General features: G+C 42.6%; 2 protein-coding genes across 2 annotated transcripts in view; both read right to left on the reverse strand.

The window, feature by feature from the left end:
- Nucleotides 1-1793: 1793 nt before the first annotated feature.
- Nucleotides 1794-17907, reverse strand: part of Grin3a (glutamate ionotropic receptor NMDA type subunit 3A) — a 146204-nt gene continuing 130090 nt past the window's right edge. Inside the window, exons 7-9 of the mRNA XM_070010951.1 lie at nt 10115-10279; nt 8606-8682; nt 1794-6212 (exon numbers count right to left, since the gene is read on the reverse strand). Of these exons, the coding sequence (XP_069867052.1) occupies nt 5873-6212; nt 8606-8682; nt 10115-10279 (582 nt within the window). The 3' untranslated portion in view covers nt 1794-5872. The remainder of the gene's footprint in view (nt 6213-8605; nt 8683-10114; nt 10280-17907) is intronic.
- On the reverse strand, nt 15276-16553 carry Ppp3r2 (protein phosphatase 3 regulatory subunit B, beta). Its single transcript, XM_070010986.1, has one exon. The coding sequence runs from the start codon at nt 16487-16489 to the stop codon at nt 15977-15979; it is 513 nt and encodes a 170-aa protein (XP_069867087.1). The 5' UTR covers nt 16490-16553; the 3' UTR covers nt 15276-15976.

Consider the following 17907-nt stretch of genomic DNA (forward strand, 5'->3'; position numbering starts at 1 on the left):
CTGAGACTTCTACTAGTGTCCATTACAGCGTAGAAGTGGTCCAAAGTGGTCTTTAGATTTTCCCCTGCTCTCTCATTTGTTGAGTGCTTATTGTGACATGCATTGTTGTAAACGTATTTCTTATCAGGTTGAGACTTGTCTGGGTATGTCTTTGCCACCTATTACCAGGTTTTTTCAGTTCTCTGTGCTTTGATTTCCTTATCTATGAAATAACTACATTGTTGCTGTACTGAGAATGAAGTGTATCAGTATTTAGGAGATATTCGGTCCATTGCTTGGCATTTAGTAAGTGCTCAATAAAGTGCTTTTATTGCTGTAAGTAAAGGAATGGAAAGCTTCTTTTCTTTCAGTCCACTTCATACTTCTCGAGAAAAAAAGTAACACATCTCTCCTGAAATTATGCCCCAATGGGTTTTTTTTTCTTCTGACTATTCTTACCTAGTCTGTCCTGGTTAAATATAGCCAAGTCATTGCACAATATCAGTTAACTTTTTATGCTCAGTGCCCTAGACAAAAATGCATGAGTAGTAGCCAGCCCCGCCCAGTGGTAAAGATTCTGCCTTTGAGTATATTCTTCAAAAACGTAAGGTTCCCATAGCCTTAGAACACAAATCCAACTTAATCTGGTGATCTTGCCTGTGCTTTTGTATTCCTTATAATTTGTCGCCTCTTCATGCCTGTGTTTCTATTTCTGTGTTTCTCTTGGTTTCCCAGCTTTGAAATTTTCCACATGCTGTTTCTTTTCTTGAGATGCCTGTTACTTTCACCATTGTCTCTAGCCCACTCATATTACCCATATAACTACCAATGTGGCTCACACACACGTCTGCTACCTTAGTTCTTGATGTGCACAACTTTATCAGGCTACAAGGCACGTTCTAGTCCCCCAAATAGACTGAGACCCATAGGTCTATGAAATTAAAAAATGTGTTTCTATTTTCCTCCAGCAATTAATCTCATTGCTGGCTTACAGTAGGTACCTCTTCTACCTTCTCCTCCCCCCAAAATGAAAGACTAAATGGTACAAAAACATTGGGTAGGTTGGCAGTTGAGTTGCTGTGTTCATATTTTTTGAGATTTGACTTGATGTGGCACAGAGGTGTGTGAAGAATGTGTCAGGGTAACAGATTCATGAAGGCAAGTTTGCTAGGAGTCGAAACTGCCAACGTTGTCAGAAAGTGCAGAACTCTTGCCTGATTGGCAGCTGTATTTATACCAATTCTTGCTTTGGCAGAAAAAATGGATGCTGAAACACTATTTGTGTGAGACTTAAGTGGTTGCAGTCTTGAGTTAAATGGACCAGTGCAAGTGTGGTTATCAGCTTTCTGCTCTGCTCCATGGAACTGAGGAGTCCTTGGGAGGTTGCAGGGCAGAAAGGCTAAAGGGGCATTGTGGAAGAAAGGAAGGCTGGGAAAAGAGCAGGTTATGAGAAAGTTTCTGAGGTTAGAGACCCTGCTGGCTTTTTTTTTTTTTTTTTTTGAATTATTGTGTCTCTAACACTTGGCATGTAAATGGAAACTAGTTAGCAAATATTATTACATTTGCATGGTTGGGTCAGAGTTTTTAGACGTGTGTGAAGAATACATTTTTTTTTTCCTAGAATGTATCTCACAGATAAAATCGTTTTCTTCTACTTTATGATGTCGGGTTCCGAGTTTTCTCAGCATATCTTTGGCTGCTTCCTTGTACTGTATACAAAGAAACAAGCATCAGTCACAGCACTGATGGGTCTCCTGTGAAGTAGGAGCTGGTACATTTGAATCTTCAAAGAATTCCGGCAGTACATCTGAGAGTAAAGTTTCTATCTGAACATTTATTCCACAGTCATAGAAACTGAAGATGGAAAAGATCTGAGGACATCTAGTCCCATCCACGGGGTTGTACAAGAAAAATGGCTGGAACAAAACAGCCTGTTCACTTCATGCTCACAAGACAGCATTTCAGCTCTTGGAGCGGAGCGACTGCAAACACATTGAACTGAAGACACAATGCAAATACTTTTCACAAACCTTAAGAAAATACTTATAAGTACATCATTTGCACAAAAGGATTATTAACGAAAAGGAAGAGTAAGGGAGCACTAGATTGGACGAAAGGACTAACTAAACAGTGCAGGTAGTGAGGTTTTAATGACAAAAAAGAAATTTCTTTTGAAGACCACTTGGATTTTCTGGTTTGCCTATCACAATGTGAGTTGGAAGGAAAAGAGGTTCTAAAGTTTTTTATCTTTTCCCTTTGTTCATTGTCCATACCAAGGAATTGCTTCAGTTGCTCCAAGACTGTAATGGACCCTGTACCAATACTTGGTAATAACCACTCTGTTCTGCTTGGCTCTTACTCGACTTACCAATTCTCAGGCTGTTATAGAAGCAGCAGCTCCAGTGGAGAGTTTGTGCAATAGCAAGATTCATGAATAATGGGAGTCACTTCCAGGCACATTAAAGAGCTCAACTGATTGGGTCCCTGTGGCTGCCTTACTTGGCTATCTGAGTCATATTCCCAACTTGTTCTTATTTGTTGGAAATTTCCCTATCTCTTTTACCTTGTGCCATATGTATTGCAGGGCCCTGGTTATTCTTTTATACAAGAACCAAGTAGTTTTATTTGGTGTAGTTTACCCAGTCATCTCTTCTGTGAGCCAAGAATTCCCCCTTGGGATATGGGCTTGGAGTGTAAGAGAGTTTGCCATGCTCTAGGTTTCTCTGAATCAGAGCTTGAAAGAGAATGGGGGCCTTTCTGATCTCATTAAATAGGAGCCTGCAAGATCAGGCAGGGGAAAGAATCCTAAACTCTTTCTCAAGCTTCCACCTGAGTTCTTTTGAACTGGCGGGAATAGCAAAGAGGACTGAGGTGGAACAGAGCAGAAAGAAGGTTTTGAAGGACATACCCTTTTCATGAAGTTTTTACAAAACACAGCACACTGTTTCACAAATTGCAAAACACTGTTCAACTACTACCATTTTGGAATTAAAAAAAGGTGCTATTTAACATGAAGATTGCTTCATTTCATCACAAGCAATTATATTTTTCTTTACCCACGAATGGAAGCATTTAAAGCAATGTTGAGCATCAGTAAGCCTGCCTTTAACCTCTGCTGCTGTTTGTTGCATCCTGGCCACAATTTTGGCCAGACAGTTTCTTAGAAAATAAGCATGTCAGCTACTCTGGAAAGGCAGGTTGGTCATCATTGCTCAGAATGCCTCAGTAGATAGAGAAGCTTAAGGTAAACCTGATGTACAAAAATCCAAACTTACAAAACAGATACATTAAGGGATAATTAATTGCATTACAAAAGGGTTCTTTACAAAAGAATTCACTTTCAGGTTTCCTTAAATAGCTTCTCAAGTACAGTCAGAATGTGAGTCAAGTTACAAAAATGTCCATGTACACTGATAGGAGCATGGCTGTTACACGAGTTGAGGTACACCTGTACATCAGCACAGACATCCAGGGGGTCTCAGAGCATGGTGGCAGGTACTAGGGCATCCTCAGTTGCAAATGGGTGGCAATGGCTAAGGAGTATAATGTTCCAAAGGCAGGTGCATGCCTAGAGTGTGTGTGTGTGTGTGTGTGTGTGTGTGTGTGTGTCTGTGTGTCTGTGTGTGTGTGTCTGTGTGTGTCTGTGTGTGTCTGTGTGTGTCTGTGTGTCTGTGTCTGTGTCTGTGTCTGTGTTGGGTGGGATTATTTCAAAGCAAGTTGCCCTTCTCTGATTTCTAGGGCTCTTTTGTTCCCTCATCGCTGAGGTTGGTAATCTGTGCTGTAAGACTGATGAAGTCTAACTTTAGAGCCCACTTGCTACCCCAGTCAGCATCTCTGAGTTTCCCGGCACTTCAGAGTTTACTCAGCAAATTAATTGCTGAGATATTACCTAATGAGAGCTGTAGGGTGCTGTCTTTCTGTGGGGGATCTGGATGGGTCTTGGTGGAAATGTAGATATATCTAAAAACAGGAGGAGAGATGTGATGAAGAAAGAAACCTTTCTGATAATTGCACACAGCTCAGCACAATCCATAGACATTCATACTGATATGTAGGGAAGCAAGTAGTAAGAAGATGAATCAGTACTTGATAAACAGGGAAAGTTCATCCCATCTTGTGACCTGGAGTCAGAACAGGGATATGGAAAGGGAATCAGCCAGTGGGTGCTGAAGAGAAAGACTCATCACCACACCTGGGGGGCAGCCAAACTGCAAGAGCCTTGTTTTATGTCTCTGCGTGGGTCTTAGGGGTGTTGGTTAACACAGGTGGCTGAGCCCACATCCAATTTGTTTTACCACCCATTCTGGTTGGATCCTGGCAGTTAGCAAGGAATGAGTCCCTTAGGGATTCTTCCCTTTGCTAACTTTTGGGAACTGAAGTTGTTGAGTTCCCCTTTTCTTATTCTTTCCACAGTCCTCATAGTTGTTTGCTGGGAAGGGATTGCCTAAGCAGAGGAGAAACTAGATAACTTACATCAGTCAGTCTTCAGGCTATTAGATGGGGCCTGAAGAATAATCAGAGGGGCCAAATCCTGTTCATCCTTTCTCAGATGAGTAGCTTTGTGTGAGGATGGAAGATTAACTTGGTAATTTTCTATACAGGTATGCAAAGCACTGGGCAGCTAGCCAGTGGTGAAGCTTGTGATGAGCCCAGGCCTCAGGTTCATTTTTGGCATTCTTCAGGCTCAGAGATAAGTAACTGCTGACAAAAAGAAAGAAATGGCCTACTATGTGGTGTGCAGAATATTCTTACTTGCTAGTGCCAGCTCATAGCTTCTGTTAGAACCTTAAGCAATGTATTCAGGTTTATCCTGAAGTTACAGCCTTGCTCTACTTTTCTCTCTCTGGTTTCTTTTTTGTCGGTTGTGGGGCTTGAACTCTGGGCCTGGGTGCTGTCCCTCAGCTCTTCAGCTCAAGGCTAGGGCTCTACCACTTGAGCCACAACACCACTTCCAGCTTTTTCTGCTTATGTGGTGGTGAGGAGTTGAACCCAGGGCTTCATGCATGCAAGGCAAGCGTTCTACCACTGAGCCACCTTCCCAGCTCCTCTCTCTGGTTTCTTTAATAAAAAGGTACATGATTAGAAGTATTGTCCAATTCATGCCTTAGCCAAATTGTCTTTCTGTTCTAAAAGCTCAGTCTGCATTTCGAAAGCCTATTCTATCATCTGTTCTTGCTCACCACCTTTCTGTGCCCTTTCATAGTAGCCTCTAAATATGTTCCACCTAAATGTTCATCATGATGGTATCAGCAATCCAGAATCTTCTCAAGAATATGACTCTTGCCTGACCCAATCAGTCCTTATCTGCAGTGATTCTGAGTGTAGTTAGTTTTTAGGTATCTCCTCTGGTGCAAGTTCTCTAGCTTTTACCCTGCTTCCCGTTCAGAACATAGACCAAAAAAAAAAAAAAAAAAAAAAATTCTAGATGGGGGAGTTGTACCCAATCTACAACCCTGGATAATCTTGTTCTAAATTAGGATTAAAAACCAACCCAGTAAGACACGAATATGAGTAACAACTTCTTTTCTTTTTATATATATCTTTTGTTGAAGTGCAGAGAAAGGGCTAAAAATCAGAAATATTACTGTGGCACCAGATGGTTCATCGGAGCTGGGATAATCTGGTTGTTCACAGATCACTTGCACAGAATTTTCTCCTGAAAAAACTTCAGATTCCTGCTATGGAAAGATCCCTAATCTGGAGACCTAGGGCGCAGTGAGCCTTGGGAAGAGCTGCTGCCCTGTGTTAGGCTGGGATAGCAGACCTGACCTCTAGAAGACCTAGATGTCAGTCAGCTTCTCCATACCTCTGTCAGTCATTACAAAAGAGCATTACAAAGTGTCTCAAGGGCTCAGCGATGCCAGGAACTGAGAAAGGAGAGCAGTGTGACTGCCTAGGCCTCACAAGTCCTATTTGTCCTTTGATACTCCTCCAGCTCTGCTTTTCTGCTCACGGCCAAATGTAGCTCCTGGCGGATCACCTGAATCTGCTTCTCTAGCTCTGAGAGTTCCTGCATCACGGAGTTCCGAGCTTTGTTGAGGGGGTCTGCTCTCCCATTGGTGGCCAGCGAGGCTGGGAGCTCTCTTCTCCTTGGAGGGAGAGGGATGTCCTGGTGGGTTGGGATGCCCAGCTGGTTTTGTCCTCCCTCGTCACTAAAGATGTATTTTCGTTGATTGTCGTGACTCAGGTTGGACGTATTCCACACCATGAGCTGGCGGGGTCCCAAGTTGGACCTAGGAAACAAGAGACAGTTCAAATTCACTTTCCAGTCTGCAGTTCTCCAAGTGCTGCTCTTTATCTGTGGGCCCTTCTTGCTTGACCAATATGAAGCTGGGTATGCACATAGAAATAAAGTCACTTAATCTATGCATAGACCACTAGGGGGACTTTAGGAACCCCGGACTTGCAGCTCAAGTTCAAGGTCTTACTAAGTAGCTCTAAAAATGAAATTGGGTATCCTCTGATAGAATGGGGTATAACATTTCTTTGGGGGAAAACCTTAGATGCCTTTTTATTCCCTTTTTTGAAGGTAGAATGTTCAAGAATAAAGCATCACTGGCTTCAAACATCCTGTGGCAGAAAAGATGTGGCCCTAGGAAGAGTAAGAATCTGTTTATCCAAATATTGGGCTCTAAGCATTACTATATAAACAGTCATTGTTATATACCTCATCTTAAATCCCACTGCACTCTTCTTGGAGTCAGTATTTGAATAAGGGAGACTATAAGCATTTGAACCACAGGTTTCAGTGAGTGATTTTTTTTCACTGTAGGGATAACTATGTGGGTAATGAATGACCCAGATTTGATGCTGAAGATAAATCAAAACACCAAATCCAAGAAGCCCCTAGGTTCTTGCTAGGATAATATAAGTTAAGTAGAAACTTTTTCCATCCTTTTAGGCTCGCATAGTACCATCTGCCACCATTGTGGAGAGGTGACTATACACTTAAGCCACTTATAACAATAGAAAGCTATTGTTAAGACAGGTATAGAAGCGAGACTACCTTGTTCCTCACATACGCTTTGACAGATGGATGAAATGAGAATGGATTAGAATCCGAAGCAGTGTACCTGCTGATTACTTCTATACTAGTATAGAATGAGGATTAAAGGAGGATGAGGAGGAGCAAGAGTAGGAGGAGCAGGAAGATTTTCACTACTCTTGCAATTTACCACAGGGCAAAACACAACAGAAACATTCTGTTAAATCTTTACATTCTCTGCCCCCACCCTCGCCCCATCCGTATAACTGAATCAGTTTTATTCCTGGACTCTTACTTGCCCAGGAGAGACCCTGGAGGGAGAAGGACAAAGGGATAAGAAAGCATAAGGGTAAGAAAGTCTTGAGGCAGTTACATGGCTGAGAGCAAACAACCACAGGGCTTCGTAAATTAATTTTGTTTTGCTTGGCCTGGTGATACATGCAAATTGACCTAATATTCGTTCTTCCTTTTATCCTTGCCCTCTCAGCATTGTGACTTGCATTATGATGGATGCTTACCTCTCCTTGAATGAGGATTGTTGGTATAATGTGTTTTGGCCCATAGAAAGGGCAGCAGAGCCAAGCCTAAGCTTTTAAGGTTTGGCACAGTGCTTCTCTCCTGACTGCCTCCCCCGCCCCGCCCCCCCATGCTACAATGTGAGCAAGTTCACATTCACCCTGCTGGAGTGTGAAGGACCCTTTGGAACACACTCTCAGCCTTCCTAGTTGACCCTAGTGGAGGCCAATCATAGACCAGCTAGCCTTTAGCTGCTTCACTCTTCCCAAGCTGGCTGCACACATAAGCCTAGCTAAAAGCAGTCAGGTCTGGCTCAGATCAGCAATCTGCACAGTGAACCTATGGATTAGTAAGCAATGCACTGTTGAAAGTATTAAGTATTGAGATGATTTCTCATACAGCAAAGCCCAGCTAAAACAGACCAATAAAACATAACAAACATGCTGTAGTTCTTTAACATAGTTGTCAGTTTATGTCTTGTGAAACTGAATAGAGAGCACCAGAGCTCAGCATTTCTATGGAAGTAGTCCCATACAATATCCACATTTTTTCCTTCATACTAAATAAAAAAAGAAGCAACATTTGTCTCCATACCAGAGGCCAAAATTTCTCCTTGCCTTTCTTCAAACTCATTTGTTTATTATTCATTCAATTAGCTATTCATGTGCAACACAGGGGAAGATATCAAATCAAGTAGTGGGAATGTGCAACATAGGGCAACATCAAATTGTATAGTGTGAATGAGTGTGTTATAGTCTTTTGTAATGTGTAGGTTGTGTTTTGTGCAAGCCTTCCTCAGTCTTAAGAATGTGACATGACTAGTGATTGAGAATTACTAAAAACAAACAAAAAAAGCAAATCTGGTTTGTAGGGAACAGTTTTGTAAAACTGAAGTTCAGTACTTCACAATACCATTTAAAAGAGACAGCTTTGAGACCCCAAACACACATTGTGTGTAAAAGGTTGTATGTGGTAGGTTGGAGGAAGTTACAGGGAATATAGGCCTGAAACATACCTACATACTTAGGCCTAAATATTTAGACACAACTTCGTTTCTGAGTATCAGTCTGTTTCATACTAAACTTTGTCTCAGTACAAAAACAGTGATCATTAACCTCTTCTTACCTCTTTTCCACACGTTTGGTCTTGAAACGCTGCTGCTTTTCCTCTACAAATGATGTGTTTAGTGCTCTATGCAATCTCTGGTGGAAAGAACAGATTCACGGGTAGTGATCATTAGAAATGTGTAGGTCAAGGGATAAAGTACTGTTGGAGATTTAATGGAGTATCTACTTGCTACAAACTTTGTTCTCTTTAACCAAATTTCTAGACATCCCTGAAAATAGATCAATACTGAGCCTCAACTCTCAACAAGAATTCTAATTATTCCTTCCTATTTTTCCCCCAAACGAAAATGTATTTGGTCATAAGGCTTGAACTCAGGGCCTGGGTGCTGTCCCTGAGCTTTTGTTCTCAAGGCTGGTGTTGTACCATTTTAAGCCACAGATCCATTTCTGGTTTCCTGGTAGTTAATTGGAAATAAGAATCTCACAGACTCTCCTTTCTGGGCTGGCTTCAAACTATGATCTTCAGATCTCAAGTCTCCTGAGTAGTGGGAGCCACTGTTGCCGACACCTGGCTAATAGTGATATTATAGAAAGCTTGGAAATAATTTGGATTGTAAAATTGCATGTGATATGACAAAATGTCTAACTCATGTGGAGCAAAAAGGCTGTACAGTTGCTTGAAAATATGAGTTGAAAAATATGTTAGAACCTCTTTGCAACCAAAACAAAGAAGTCTCCTGAGTCTTAAATCGAACATGTCAGCATACAAAAGAAGAGATCACTTGTCTGCAGAGTTCTCCGAGGAGACCAAATATTTCCCTGTAAGAAAGTAGGAAGCACAAACTTCAACTGTAACCAAATCAACAACAGTAATTTATCTAGAAAAAGAAAAAGAGTACCCCTTAACAAAGCAGTTAACTGCCTTGTTACCTGGCAGCGAAAGTAGCCATCATATGGTTGAGAGGGAGGGGTGTCCCATGGAACACCAGGAGGCTGAGGGCCCCCTCCCGTCAGTAGGGATCTGGAAACTGCTCATCTGCCTCAACATGGTAGATGAAACTGTCCTCTTTGCTAAACTCTAGCATGAAAACACCTTCTAGCTGTGGTTTTGGCTCTGTCAGAGTTTCAGCTCTCCCTGTAAAACGTGTTAATATCTGGCTCCAAGCTTCCTGTGAAGTTTGCCCTTGGTACCAGTGGACCTCAAAACTATAGATCAGAGGAACACACAGAAGAAAATGGAGTAAATGTAGATCACACTCATTTTAATGGGTTTTGGTTTTGACAAAAAAATCATTTATACCATCTCTTATTGTCACCCTTAAGTGAAATCTGGTTGCAGACAGTTCTCCTGCGTTGATGATGAGCAGTAGTGGAATTTTCCAGGAAAATTGGAAGGGATGTTGTGGGGTCCATTTGTTTTAGGGGAAGGTAGATGAGTCCAATTTAGAGAGAATTCTATTTTCTAATTGGGAGCGTTATGCTGTTTCCCTTCATTTGGCTCTGGATCCTCCCACCACTGGGAGTTCTTACACAAAGAACACTATAGCAAGAGATCTGCAGCCCTCACCTGACTGGTGTGTAGCCAGTATTGCAGCTTGGATTTGTTTTTGATTCGTGGTAGCAGCAGCCTGTACACTATGTGCTCACCAATGGTTGTCAAGATGGACAGGCCGAATCCAATGCATAGCAGCACGAAGAGTCCAGAGAAATGTTTGATGCCCATTTGTAAAGTCTGTGACAAAACAGGACAGGCCATAAATGCAATGATCCACATGACTCCATGTTTATAAATTCTTTTTTAAAAAAAATGTCGGTAGCAATAAGATTTGAACTCAGGACCTTCCACTGGCTAAGTAAGCATTCAACCATGCCCTTGCATTTTTTTCCTGAGTTGGCTTGGACCACAATTTTCCTGCTTACATGACCAGCATAACCAGAATCACAGTTGTATACCATCATGCATTATTTTGATATAGTGTTTTTCCTTTGACTTTTAACTATGATACTCCCAATCTTGGATACCTTTTCTTCTTCTTTCTTTTTATTTTTGGCTCAGATTCCTTTTTATTGGCTCCAAAGAAAGCTAGAGACTATTATTCCCTGTGTGTGCAGTGAACTTTACTACATGGGAGGAATCAGTTGGGGCATGATTGAGGCTACCACAAAGCATAACTTCTGGGATACTGTCCAACAATTAATTTCATTTCCTAATAATCTCTGGAGTTGTGCCAAGACCCTGGGTAAAGACCAGCCCATGGTATCCTAGAGACTCAGTGAGACCAAGACAGAGACATAAAACAATATGTTAAAATACTGAATAGCTATAAAGGGAAGGACCCTTCTCTGAAAGAGAGTGAGAAGATGTAAGGATAAAAGATGAATTTAGATTTGCCAGGGAAATGATCATCTAATTCAATGCTTGCATGTTACAGAGAAAGAAGTAAACCAGAGGTATAATGAGTTGAGCAAGGTATAAAATTAAACAGACCTAGAGAAGAGAAGGAACTTAATCCTTATTGGTTGCCAACTTTTATCCAAGTGTTTTGCATTGAGATAGGTATTATAACTCCAATTTTTTTTTTTTTGGCCAGGCATGGGGCCTGAACTCTAGGCCTGGGTGCTGTCCCTTAGCTCATCAGCTCAAGGCAGCGCTCTACCACTTGAGCCACAGCACCACTTCTAGCATTTTCTGCTTATGTGGTGCTAAGGAATTGAACCCAGGGCCTCATGCATGCAAGGCAAGTGCTCTACCACTGAGCCACCTTCCCAGCCCATATAACTCCAATTTTATAGTTCAGAAAACATAATATGCAAGTACTTAAGTGGCAATTGGTTGGTGTTGTTTGCTAGAGATTTCTTGTCATTATGATTGTTAATTATTTAGTATTTGATGTCTTAACATTATTGCTATGAGTGAAACATGGAAAATTAATTTTGGACATTAACATCAAACATTCAGTAAAACCTCTATATAAAAGGTACTACTTATAAGACAGGTCAAGATGAAGAAGAATATAATGTATATCAAGAAATCTTGCCATTAAACATGTGGCTTCCCCCCCCCCATTTTTTGTGCATTAGGAGTAATTCATTTAGTTTTTGATTTAAAAAAATATTGGCAAGTGCTTAAAAGGCATCATGAGAACAACCACCATGGAAACTCACCATTGTCAACCAAGAAAAAAATCCCTGCACATTCTTAAGTCAGATTTAAACTCTGAGCTGTCAGACCATGTCTGCTGATCTACACAGATTTACTACAGTGACAGGGTATAGCATTAGCTTTTTATTACGAATCAGCTAATTCATTTAAAGGTGATGTGACATGTGGTTTATAAGCCACACTCATCGACTATGAGCATAAATGCAGTAGCTAATAGAACAGATGTGCATAGCCAGGATCTAGGGCTTGCCTAATATGTGTGAGACTTTGCATTCTATCCCCAACACTCTCGTTCTCTTTCCCTCTCCCTCCTCTCATATGCACACAAATCTTGTCTCTTAGACTAGTCTCTGCCCTCCTCTACCATGATAATACCCTATCTTACAGAGCATCTGAGCCTCTCCCTTCTTTTTTTTTTTTGGGGGGGGTCTGGTCGTGGAGCCTGAACTCTGGGCCTGGGTGCTGTCCCTCAGCTCTTCAGCTCAAGGCTAGCGCTCTACCACTTGAGCCACAGCGCCACTTCCGGCTTTTTTCTTTTTGCTTATGTGGTGCTGAGGAATTGAACCCAGGGCCTCATGCATGCAAGGCAAGTGCTCTACCACTGAGCCACCTTCCCAGCCCACCTCTCCCTTCTTGTATCATGCACTCTAGATAAAATGCCATAGCTAGACCACCTACTGTACAGTCTAACAGAATCAGTTACGGAAGTGAAGAATGGAATTTGCAATTTTTTTCCCCCTCTGTAACTTCTGGAAGATTTTTTCCCCCTCAAGGATGTTTCTAAAGAATGATAGACAGAATATAAACCAACTGTGCTGAGGCCTTATTTTCCTCCTCTGTTTCTAAAGGATTGTCTAGTGGCTTGGAGATTGCAACATATGGCAGAGAGCACACACAATCCTTTAAAGTAGATTCATAACAACATCTTGCTACTAATCTCTATCGCCTCAGAGCAGAGCATGGCAGTTATCAGTTCAATCTAAATACTGTCAGTCACCTGTTTCTTATGATGATCTGAAGGTGGCAGCGGGTATAAAACTGTCTTGCCTAATATATCTGTTTCTTGCAATGCATAAATGGTGAGCAGCAGGGGCTACTTGCTCCATGACAAGCAGCTCAGTTCTTTAGGCCTTAGTTTCCTCTTTTTTTTTGAGAACTGAGGTTACATTAATGAGAATATAAGACAGGTAAATACAGGTGCTATTAAAAAAATAAAGAGCTAGAAATGAAGCTCAGGGTTCAAGGCCTTGCTTTGTCAATTCTCAGCTGTCTGACCTTGGAGAGGATTCTGGATCTTTTTTTTTTTTTTATGGTATCATCTATAAAGTTGAGATGATTGCTTCACTTCACAAGGTTGTTGAGATGATTAAATGACACAACAAAAGTCATATCAAAAGTTAGGGGACTTGCTCAATAAATGTTAACCACAAGAAGTTGTTTGTAAATAAATTTGTTAGCATCTGGCTATCAACCAAGAGAGGGGATAAAATGTTCAACGCTCTCTAACTTGGAAGTAAATGTGATCAGCTCCTCCAAGTATCTGGTTCAATCTTTCCAGTGCTAAAACCAGATACATGACTAGTTCAAGGTCATTACCACAAAATCTGATATAGCGCTCTTATCTAGACTGAGCAATTCACTTTAATTGAAGATATATCAGCTGGATTTTTTCCTTGTCGCACTTGAATATGAAATCCAACCTATTTCATAACCCTGGTAATAATTTCAAAATTTCCATATTTTAAAGTGTCTATTGCAAGGTAGATAAATAATCTAAGAGGTGCTCTTTCACATTCACTTTCATCACGTTAAAATTTCCTCACAAAGTCAAACAGGCTGGGCTGGAAGAATTCTCTTTTATATGTTCTGTAGTTCACAAAAAGTCTATTATCCCTTCTGCACATGAAGGGCTGGAGAGGACTTTGATGTGGTTTCCTTTGTTTCCTTACTTGGCTAGGATCACACAAATGTTCTGCCAGTTTGGAGTGGGTGTAACTAAACATCTGTGAAGCCTCATGCCTCCTTTGTAGAGGCCTAGGTAGGGTTAAAGGCAAAGAATGACTGTAATGAACATATTGTATTTTATGTGTTTTACTTATTCCCATGGTTTGAGATCCTCAAAAATAACCTTGGAATGGATGCTTAGTTTAATAATTAGGTAAAAACCACACAGGGAAGCTCAATTAGTTGCTTTCATGTACACACTAATAAATCACTCTGATAACCCTGTTATAACTAAATACATGACCAGGTGTGTTTGTGTCTTTGTATTAATTACCACACAATGGGTTATGATTCACATCACTACCAAGTTGGGAATACTTGGTTGCGAATACATTTTTAAAGAACTGAACAGAAATGAAGAGGAATTCCTATATTATAGGGTCCCTAATCTGTGATACATAAAGTGTGACTGGGTGCCTTGGTAGATGGGAGTAATACCAGTGATTACATGTGTGGGCTTTTATTTTACCCTTTTTCTCCCTTCACTGGTTGCTAGCTGCCACAAATGATATCACTCTTGTAGATCTTATCCTGAAAAAAAAAAATCACCTGATCGGTGTCCTCTGATTAGCTAACTCGAGGAAGAGTGTATTTCATTGTTCTAGGCAATTTATATGGGGAATGGCCCTGCAAAGTGGCAGCTGTGGGGACCCTTGTGGCCTTGCTCCTCTGACAGTTTCGTGCCTTCCAAGAAATGGGAATATTCAGGGTGCGGCAGTTGTGTTCTCATTGGTAAACTGATTCCCCAACACAACGCAGAATTGAAAGCTTTTTGGTCTTTTCCATCATGTGCGCCTCCCACCATGACTAATCTCAGACTGCCAACATGACTGACATGAGTTGGGAAGACAGGGCCACAGGCTGAATCTCATTGATACCAGTAGGCTCCTGTACGCCCCTGGGTGTAGGTCTGCTAGGGAGGGAGGAACTCTTGGCTGAATGGTAGAGGAAAAGCTGCCTGATAAAGACTGATCTAAGAGTCTGAGATTGAGATGATTTAGCACTTAGCTCCTGCTGTCAGCTTTTATCTGGCTGTTGAGGACAGGATTGCCAACCTCTGCAAGACTGAGCACCAAAATAACGCCACTCCAGCATCCCAGGGAGAGTCCACTGCACTCTGAATCTTTGCCTGTGGGAAGACCGGCTTTTTATCGGTCCTATTCCTTCCCACTGGATCGGGGCTGAGTGCGAGAGGAGTCAGCACTTTCTGGGAAGGTCTGGGGAGGTTCTGATTTGACTGTACTAGAGTGGAAAATCCACTGCTACTAAGGTTGACAGGTGGGCTGGACACTTGGTTCAGGCTTAGCATTTCTCACATGAGCCTTAAAAGTTCTCTTGTGGTGTGTGTGTGTGTGTGTGTGTGTGTGTGTGTGTGTGTGTGTGTGTGTGTGTGTGTGTGGTGTGTGTGTGTGTGTGTGTGTGTAACAATGAGACATAGGCCTCACAAGCAGATTTATATCCCTTAACCTTGCTGAAGTGTTTCTAGAATAGTGTGGGAAAAGGAGCTGTAGTCCGTCACAGGAAAAGATGGGCTTTGTTGCTTATAGTGATTAAAAGAGGATCAGACCAAAAAAAAGAAATATATTTGTGTCTGTTGTACACTAGGAAGGTAATAATCTTTCAAAGATAATCAAATGTGACAAATAAATGTAAACATTTCACCCAACACCGGATAGAAACTCTACAGTGTCCCGTTGTGTACAGTTTCAGGCAGAGGAAGGACACGTCTACGGATGTTCTCATTTCGTTTTGAGTTTTCAAAGGTCTCTTGAACTTGGTCTCAGAGTCAAAAACAGAGAACAAGACCTTTATAAACGCAATGTCTTTCTCTTTCCCCACTTTTCTTCCATCTTGCTCTTCCGCGCTCAAGGCATTATCCTGAAGCATTGAGATGTTTAACAACACTGCGTTGATGATGAAAAACCAGGTTGGAAAATGCTTGGCCAAGACAAAACACTTCCCGGTTAGTGAGAGAGTCCATTTTGTTGAGAGACAGAGAGACAGAGAGAGACAGAGAGACAGAGAGAGACAGAGACAGAGACAGAGAGAGACAGAGACAGATACAGAGACAGAGACAGAGACAGAGAGACAGACACACAGACACACACAGAGAGACAGAGAGGGAGATAGAGGAGAGAGGAGACCCACGAGGTGGGGAGGAGAAAACAAAGCAAAAGTTGCTGGTGGGAAGTGGTCTTAAAAACAACAAAAACAACCCCCAGAAAACCAAAGCCCCCCCCAAAATAACCCAAGCCCCAAGGCTCACACCATCACAACCAACTTCTTGTGGACCTCCAGGCCTCTAACCACATTGCAGAATTCCTCAAAAGATATTCTGCCATCGCCATCCTTATCCAGGACGATGATGGTCTTGTCCACAAGCTGCTGCAGCTGCCAGTCCTTGAGGTTGTCGCCCACCATCATCTTCAGCACCTGGAAGAGCTCGCCGTTGGAAATGAAGCCGTCGTTGTCTATGTCATAGATTCGGAAGGCGAACCTCAGCTTCTCCTCCTCAGCCCCCTTCACACTGAACTGGGAGGCTCCCATGATGAACTCTCGGAAGTCCACCACGCCGTCGCCATCCACGTCGAAGATCTCCACCACTCGCTTCACCAGCGGGTTCTGCTTCAGCTGGGGCAGCGACAGGAACTCCTCCACGCTCAGCGCGCCCGACTTGTCCAGGTCTATCTTCTTGAATCTCTTGCCCAGACGTCTGAGTTCATCTTGGTCAAAGTGAGAGCACATCTCCGCTGGGTAGCTGGCCTCGTTTCCCATGGCAGAAACCAGGGTGGACGGAGGGTCAACGGCTGCCAGGGGGTCGGCAGGATCCGAGGAGAGCAGAAGCAGGGCGCGCGGGGCGCGTGGAGAATGGAGACCGGGGGTGGCGCGCGCCCTGGGCTCCCTGGGACGGTTGAACCACTCGGGCTAGTGGGCTCGTGGCCTTGGGGAAGGGACGTATTGGGCTTCAAGAGAGAGGAGGTGGAGGTCAGTCTGGAGAGGAAAGCAGAGGGGAAAGGGGCCCAGAAAGGAAAGGAGAGGAGTGGAGAGCTGGGGACTGCTCAGTAGCAAGAGAGGCCAACAGCTGAGCGGACTCCCTCTCCCTTCTCTCCAACTCGTTGGGAGATTTTCCATTGCAAACCATCCCAAGGATTTTGTCTTCTCATTTCCTCCTTCTCTCCTCGGGGAGAAAATAAGCCCCAAGTAAGCCAGGACCACACCCTTAATTACTCACCAGCACACCAACATAGTCTGCACTTACTAACTAGATGTTAACTGAGCGAGTGAATGGAAGGCCAGGGCTCATGCTTGCTTTGCAGGCCTCAGGTGGTGCTAAGTCAAAGGACAGGCCACAGGTGGGTGGAGTCTCTTGGAGGAGAAGCCAGCAGCTTTTCTTGGAGGGAGGGGAATGTGGGGTTCAGAGTCTAAGACCTGCTTTAAATGGTCACACAGAATTATACAGCGTGGATCCAATTCCTCAGAAATAAACACAGTTGTAAATTTGGGATGTTCTTCCAGAAGACACAAGTCCCCAGAACACAAGGCTTGTAACTCTGTGGCTTTGCTCCCCGTCTTTGTGGTCTGGTGCCTGCAGGCTGTCTGTGCCCTGCAGAGTAGGTTGGTGATCTGCAGTGTGCTCAGAGAACTCCAGGCACCGGTGTGTTGAGATTGACAGTGGTCTCCAGGTGACTTCAATTCCCCACTTTACTTCCACTAGATTTCTTCTTTTTGTTGAAGATGAATCGTACAGACTCCCCCAAGTTCCTTCTTCCTTTAAGGGCAGCACATCAATTACTCTCAAATGCATGAGAAATAAATGTAGTCCAAGAGTAGCATGGTTCAAAGGGACTTGGGAGAAGCTCAAGCCACTACATCAAACTGAAGGGTAAAAACCATGCTCTGGCTTTAAAAAATACTAGCAAGGTGCTGTCTCCTTTAGTTCAACCAAAAGGTCAGGCTGAAGGTCACCACATGAAATTGGCACAATTGAACCAGTGGAAACTTTATCATTAGTTGGCAATTTTAATAAATAATAATACATTGATCCACACATAGAGAGTACATATATATGTAAAATAGAATATATTATATAACAACACACACAGAGCTGATCATAGGTATTAGATGAATTCCCCTATCTGGGGAACATGGTCCCATGGGAACATGTTTCCATCTTATCTGCTTGCTTTCCAGTT

Source organism: Dipodomys merriami, unplaced genomic scaffold (assembly GCF_024711535.1).
Source record: "Dipodomys merriami isolate MVZ:Mamm:240054 unplaced genomic scaffold, mDipMer1.0.p SCAF_11, whole genome shotgun sequence".
NCBI lineage: Eukaryota > Metazoa > Chordata > Mammalia > Rodentia > Heteromyidae > Dipodomys > Dipodomys merriami.